General features: G+C 37.4%; 1 protein-coding gene across 2 annotated transcripts; it reads left to right on the top strand.

Moving 5' to 3' along the window:
* The first annotated feature begins 689 nt into the window (after nt 1-689).
* LOC140823222 (protein argonaute 4-like) lies at nt 690-7334 on the top strand. Of its 2 annotated transcripts, none has more exons than XM_073184433.1 (24): nt 690-826; nt 1259-1302; nt 1912-2177; nt 2258-2463; nt 2542-2766; nt 2833-2969; nt 3097-3194; nt 3268-3365; nt 3499-3667; nt 3746-3862; nt 3948-4055; nt 4161-4223; nt 4310-4423; nt 4508-4673; nt 4762-4874; nt 4962-5099; nt 5315-5442; nt 5686-5751; nt 6023-6086; nt 6202-6313; nt 6392-6465; nt 6574-6668; nt 6815-6846; nt 6933-7334. In XM_073184433.1, the coding sequence occupies exons 3-24, from the start codon at nt 1947-1949 to the stop codon at nt 7106-7108; spliced, it is 2730 nt and encodes a 909-aa protein (XP_073040534.1). In that variant the 5' UTR covers nt 690-826; nt 1259-1302; nt 1912-1946; the 3' UTR covers nt 7109-7334. The 2 variants fall into 2 exon arrangements, with proteins under 2 accessions (XP_073040534.1, XP_073040535.1); XM_073184434.1 differs by having other exon boundaries at nt 692-807.
* Nucleotides 7335-7495: the final 161 nt, after the last annotated feature.

The following is a 7495-nucleotide window of genomic DNA, read 5'->3' as shown; positions in this document are numbered from 1 at the left end:
AAACAAGCAGAGTTAATAATTATGATTTTTTTTTCCTATTTTTCTTCAGTCACAACAAATGAATATGGAAAAACCTCCCACTTTTCGTCCGACCATAAATGTAAGCATTGATAACTTTTAAAGTTTTGCAACAAACAATGCGCATTGCCTCACTATTTAACACAAAAATTTATGCAAGACAATGTAATGAGTAAATTATATCTTACCTATGAAAAAATAATATTTTTTATCATAAATATGTATAAAATTGATCTGTTTCGCGATTAAAGATATTTTTTATTGTAAATATGTGTAAAATTGACCTGTTTCGCGATTAAAAATTCGTGAGACTGTCTTACAAAAGACCTAAGATTAAATATGCTTTATCTTATAATTTTATAAATAAAGAGTTTAAAATTAAGATGATGATAGAGGAGTATTTTGAAAATTTAGCAATTTCATAAAGTTAGAATACATGATATGGAGAATTATGGGTGTCTTGTAACTTTTTATGGTAAATTTTACTAAACAAAATAAAAAGGATATTTTAAGAAGTAAATATTTTTGTTTTGGAAATTCTCTCTATATTTGATAATTGATAATATATATAATATATATATATATATATATAAATTTAGATGGAAAATTAATTATAACAAAGCCCGTGTAAAAAAATCCACAAGCCCATAACCCACGAAGGCTAGGTACGTCACACCTTTTTTTAACCCCTTTCTCAGTCTGCGTCACTCTATTAACTCTGCCATCTCTCTCTCTCAACTCTTGGGATTCTCTCTGATTTCACGGCGTTGAAATCGTACCGAATTTAGGGTTTTGCTTCGCTAACTCTGTAATTCCATTCGTTTATCGCTTTCGGTTCTTGTGTTCTTGATTTCTTGTAGTGGGTCGGTGGGGTTTGTGAGACAATCCTTTTCTTGAAACCTTATTACTGTTTTCTGGGGTTTTTTTTTTAAAGTCTTACAATTTTTTGTGGGATATGTTTTAATCAGTCGCTCGCAGTTTTTTTTTTTTTTAAAATATGCTCTTGATTTTTGTCGACGGTGTGTGAGTTGTGTATGAGAAGTTTTTGTTATGCAAACTGTTTTTGTTTTTTACGGGTATTATCTTGTTCGGGTCGTTCCGTGAATTTGCTGAAAACGACCGGTGTTTCTGTTTCTTCCTTTCTTTCTTTGGTTTTTGTCGCGAGAATGGTAAATCTAGTTCTTCCGTTAAAATAAATTTATTTTAACTTCTTGCTCTCTTTTTTTGATGGGTTTTACAGTGTTTCAAGGTCTGTAGCGGTTCCTTCTACGGCGAAGTTTTAAGGTGAAAGCTACACTGTGTTACAGTTTACCCTTGACGTGTCTGTGTTTAGTAAGGGTTGGCTTTTTGTGTCGTTTATTGAGTACCCTCGACATGCATGACTCCTTGCGGGCCTGTGTGTGTGTGTCTATATATATATATTTATATATCTACGTGCATTTCCATTTTATGGCTGGGTGAGGGTTGGGCTGTTGGAAGATGTCACATTTATGTTCCGTTGTTTCTTTCACCTGGGTTAAATTTGTGTTCTATTAACTGTATTTCCTAAATTGGTTTAATAGTTGCAGATGTTTCTGCTTTTGTAGATTTGGTTCAATTACTTACCTTCAAAGTCCTATCTGTTGGAAGTTGCTATAATCATATGGTTTTTGGCTGTATTTCCATCTTCTTTCTCGATTATAATTTTGTTTTTTTTTTCCATTTATGCCTGAGATTAACATCTGAAAGCTTTTCATACATTTTAACATATTGCCTATTCAATGGCTTTTGTAAACGTCGTGTTCCTAGATTTCTCGCTTTGAGAATACTTTTTTCCTGATTATTGATGTTACTTAACTGCTTTTAATGGGCTGATATGTGTTGGTGTTCACCTTTTCCTATGGTTATTTACAGAGACACTTAAGTATTAAGTTATTGCCAAATCACTGATGGATGCATCTGAAAAAACTGGTAATGGTGCTTCAGAAGAGCTGCCTCCTCCTCCACCTGTTCCGCCAAATGTTATTCCACTGAAAGCTGAATCCGAACAAGTTAAAAAGGCTCTACTTGTTCCAATGGCCAGACGAGGTATGGGATCAAGGGGAAATAAAGTCCCTGTCCTCACTAATCACTTCCAAGTGAAGGTGAACAGTCCCGATGGGTACTTCTTCCATTACAGTGTATGTATTCTTACCCAATTGGTTACTTCTCGTCTTTTACCTGGGTCCCGAACAGTCCTTTTTTACATTCTATTTTGTAGGTTGCCCTTTTTTACGAAGATGGTCGTCCTGTTGAAGGCAAGGGGATTGGTAGGAAAGTGCTTGATCGAGTCCAGGAGACCTATGATTCTGAGTTGGCTGGCAAACAATTTGCTTACGATGGAGAGAAAACGTTATTCACTGTGGGCCCTCTGCCTCGCAACAAACTTGAGTTTACTGTTGTCCTCGAGGACGCAACATCAAATCGGTGCGTAGAATTTTAAATCAATTACTGCCTTACTGGTTAAAGGCTGTGTTGGTTTGTGATTGGGTTGTTTGTCTATAGGAACAATGGAAATGCTAGCCCAGGAAGGCATGACAGTCCTAATGAAAGTGATAGGAAAAGGATGCGCCGGCCCTACCATTCTAAAACAATGAAAGTCGAAATAAGTTTTGCTGCTAAAATTCCAATCCAGGCCATTGCAAATGCCTTGCGTGGCCAGGAGTCTGAAAACTCACAGGAAGCTTTAAGAGTGCTGGACATCATTTTAAGGCAACATGCTGCAAAACAGTAAGTCATGCATTGTCTATTTAGATCGGTGACATAATTTGCACCTCACAATTTGCTCAATATCAGAGGTTGCCTGCTGGTCCGCCAGTCATTCTTTCATAATGATACAAATAATTTTACTGATGTGGGAGGTGGCGTTCTTGGTTGCCGAGGGTTCCACTCCAGCTTCCGGGCAACTCAGAGTGGATTATCATTGAACATCGGTAATAATTTTGACACCACCTTTTGTTCTTCCATTCTTCTTTTTGATGGTCAGACACTCAGACCCATATGACTTTTTTTTGCTGCAATTGATGTTACTTACAGAACACCAACTTTCTTTGCTTTCAGATGTTTCAACAACTATGATTGTCCGACCTGGTCCCGTTGTAGACTTTTTGATTGCAAACCAAAATGTAAAAGATCCCTACTCAATTGACTGGGTAAAGGTAAGTGGAGATCATCTTTACTGAACTCTCTCCTTGATTTGCGAACAATATGGTCTATAATCCATGTTTTCAGGCCAAACGCGTGCTTAAGAATTTGAGAATTCGGGCGAGTCCTACTAACCAAGAGTTCAAGATTACTGGATTGAGCGAGAAGCCTTGCAAAGACCAAACGTATACTTCCTTTTTATTTATATTTTGTTTACCTACTCTTTGTAACTCGCCCAAGCATGTGATACTGTTGTACAATCATGTTTCCAACTTTTGTGTGCATCTTATTCGGTCTACTTTTGATAACCTTTTGTAGATTCACGTTAAAGCAGAAAGGCAAGCATGGTGATGGTGAATGTGAAACAGTAGAAGTGACAGTTTATGATTACTTTGTCAACCAGAGGAACATGGACTTGCGATATTCTGCCGATTTACCTTGCATCAATGTGGGAAAACCAAAACGTCCAACCTTCTTCCCTGTTGAGGTGAACCGAGGATTGGGCATCAAACTATTTGAAAACTACGGAACAATTATTTATTGATTTATTATTTGGATTTATTAGTTATGCTCCTTGGTGTCGTTGCAACGCTATACAAAGGCTCTTTCCACCTTTCAAAGAGCTTCTTTGGTGGAGAAATCACGGCAGAAACCTCAAGAGAGAATGTCAGTTCTGAGAAATGTATGCTTCTCTACTTCTCTTTTGTAGAGGTTTTTTAGCATGTTTATGTATCCTGTACTTAGCTGTTACTCGGTTGTGGTTGCAGGCATTGAAAATCAATAATTACGATGCTGAACCTATGCTTCGTTCTTGTGGCGTTTCCATCAACAGTAACTTTACACAGGTCGATGGCCGTGTTCTTCCAACCCCTAAGGTATGTTATTGTGTGAATATTAGTTATGTTATTTATTTATTTTGTTTACATATCATTCTGAGTTTTCATTCAATTATACTGATCTTGATGTTTATCTAATGGCAGTTGAAAGTTGGTAATGGAGAAGATTTATATGCTCGTAATGGAAGATGGAATTTCAATAATAAGGTTGATGACTAATTGATTATTTTGAAGATAAGATCCTCTGCTCATCCTAGATCTTTGATTTTTACTCATTTGTATGGGTTGAACAGAAACTTGTTGAAGCAAGTAAGATAGAACAATGGGCTGTTGTAAACTTCTCTGCTCGGTGTGACGTACGTGCCTTAGTCAGAGATTTGATGAAAGTTGGAGAAATGAAAGGAATAGTAAGTTTTGTTTATCTCTTGTTATGCTTGCTGTTGTTTTCGTTTGTGTTCAGTCAAATATTATTTATTCGTTTTCTATGTCAGAGCGTGGAACCTCCCTTCGATGTCTTTGAGGAAAATCCTCAGTTTAGAAGAGCTCCACCTCATGTAAGGGTGGAGAAAATGTTTGAGGAAATTCAGGGGAAGCTTCCAGGCCCTCCTAAATTCCTTCTTTGTCTACTTCCGGAGCGGAAAAACTGTGACGTCTACGGTATGTTTGATTCTCATAGATGTTCTATATAACTGGGATAAATCTAGAACTATGGCCTGTGCACGGAACTCATGTTGCAACTTTCAAGGTCCCTGGAAACGAAAGAATCTTTCGGAATTTGGTGTTGTTACTCAATGCCTCTCTCCCACAAGAGTCAACGACCAGTATCTAACTAATGTCATGTTGAAAATAAATGCCAAGGTTAGACGCTTCAGCAAACAGTAGCATTATACAATGTGATTTTACAGTTCCATATAATTTCTACCTGATGCTCTTTTTTTGTTGTAGCTTGGTGGATTAAATTCAATGCTAGCTGGTGAGCAGTCCTCTACGATTCCACTGGTGTCTAAGGTTCCTACACTAATTCTTGGGATGGACGTATCTCATGGCTCACCTGGCCAGTCTGATGTCCCTTCAATTGCGGCGGTTAGTTGCTTTCAACTCTAAAATTATTCTTTTGCTTATCGATTTTTCCACCTTTGTCATATCAACATTATCTCCCGTTGTTAAATGCCAAATTAATGTTTTAACTGTAGTTTCTCCATGTTCTCCCCTTAAAAAATTGAAACAAGAAGATTTGTTTGCTGTCGGCTATCGATATGGCTACTATTCACGTCTTTTATCATCATACATTATATCAGGTGGTTAGCTCGAGGCAGTGGCCCCTGATTTCTCGCTATAGAGCTTGTGTTCGCACACAATCACCAAGGCTCGAAATGATAGATTCTCTTTTTAAACGTGTGTCTGACTCTGATGATGGCATAATCAGGTGACAGCCTTTTGCTTTAGATCCTCATCATTTAGTCTATGTCTACATGTGCTGTTGTTGGGTATGGATTGTATATATCAGCTGTGTTTTTCTATTGTGTTATATATTGAACCATTTTTTCCTTTTGACAGTTGAAAACGCATACAAGCTTATTCTGTTGTATAATATAATTCTTGTTTGGATGAAGTTCAGTAATTTCAAGTAAAGTTGCAACATGATCTTGATTTTCTCCACCAAATGCAGGGAAGTTCTTTTGGATTTCTATACAAGTTCGGGGAAGAGAAAGCCTGATCAGATTATTATTTTCAGGTGATGTTTGAAAATAGTCTTCTGGCTTCTGCTAAAAGGCCTTTCACAATTGTGTAAAAGACAACACGTAGTACAGTCTCAATTTTGCCAGTGAATTTTCTCATCTCTATAATTTTTTTCCATCGTTCTTCCTGTCGATTTTCACCTTGCATTTCATGATTGATCTGCTAATTGTGTTACAAATCTGTTGGAATAATTCCATAATTTTTTGCATGCTGTTGCTTGTAACCTTTTCTAATTCTTGATCGTTCATTTCGGGCTGAATTTTCAGAGATGGTGTCAGTGAATCTCAGTTCAATCAAGTCCTGAATATTGAACTCAACCAAATTATTGAGGTCTCTACAGCAACATCATACTGTTTCTGAGTCTAAATACCATTATTTTTTTAAATTTCATCTCAATACATAGATGCTTTAGTCGGGGTCTAAAGCGTCTCCCCTAAATTTGTAGGCGTGTAAGTTCCTTGATGAGAAGTGGTCACCAAAGTTTGTGGTAATTGTAGCTCAGAAGAACCACCACACCAAATTTTTTCAGCCAAATTCGCCAGATAACGTGCAGCCTGGTAATTTAGTCACAATTCACGAGTGTAGGGAAGTAGAGCCGTTTTAATGGGACTAATATTTTTGTTCAAGTTTTGCAGGTACGGTAATAGATAATAAAGTTTGTCATCCTAGGAACTATGACTTCTACTTGTGTGCACAGGCTGGAATGATTGTACGCAATTTTCTCTTCTTTACCACCTTGAGATGCTTGTTTTGTTGATTATAGAACCTCGATTTTAGCCATTACTGTTGATATAATATGTTTTGTGATTATTTTTAGGGGACTACACGCCCAACTCACTATCATGTGTTGTTGGATGAGGTTGGTTTCTCACCTGATGATCTCCAGGAGCTGGTTCATTCCCTTTCTTATGTGTAAGTCTCACGGCATCAACTCCCGACATCTTACTCGACCCCCCCCCCCCCCCAACAAACAAAAAAACCCACCCACCATCCAAAAAAAAAGGAGCCTTAAAAGTATAGAAATTTTCATTAAAAATTTGTCGTGCGCTTCATTTCAGGTACCAACGAAGCACTACTGCTATATCCATTGGTAATTACCCACTCGTACAAACTTCTTGTTTCTTGAATATATTTTTGTTGTTTTCATTGCCTAAACGGGCCTGATTGTATCTTCAGTTGCTCCCATTTGCTACGCTCACTTGGCCGCTTCACAGTTAGGCCAATGGATGAAGTTCGAAGACGCGTCTGAGACATCTTCTAGCCACAATGGGACAGCGCCCGGTGGAGGGCCGGCTGTTCCCCAGATGCCCAAGTTGGAGGAGAAAGTCCGAAACTCTATGTTTTTTGTTTGAGAAGTAGAATCCTTGTCTATCTATCTAGTAACGGTATCTATTTACTTAGTTTTGTTTAGAATCAGTGTGGCTTTTGTCAACTGTTTAACCCGGTAGTACTAGTATTTTCAATTTCAGCATATACTGTGACCCGTGGTTTGCTCTCGCTCCTCCTATGTATGGTTTTGGATCACTGTGGACCTCGTTTTGTTTCAGTTATTACATTGGATCAACTTCTTTGTTTTAAGCGCTCTTTAGATGATTGGTGGTCATATGGATCGTTAAAAGCAATTATGAAGAGCTTGCTTTCAAAATAATATGTTAATCCACTTTCCAATGTAGATATTCATATTAACTTGCTAAATATTAATATCAACTTTTCATAGTCAGATTCAACTGCACTGTATT

The sequence above is a fragment of the Primulina eburnea genome, chromosome 2, assembly GCF_022965805.1.
Source record: "Primulina eburnea isolate SZY01 chromosome 2, ASM2296580v1, whole genome shotgun sequence".
NCBI lineage: Eukaryota > Viridiplantae > Streptophyta > Magnoliopsida > Lamiales > Gesneriaceae > Primulina > Primulina eburnea.
The sequence above is the reverse complement of the archived record's forward strand: the minus strand, read 5'-3'. Positions and strand labels throughout refer to the sequence as shown.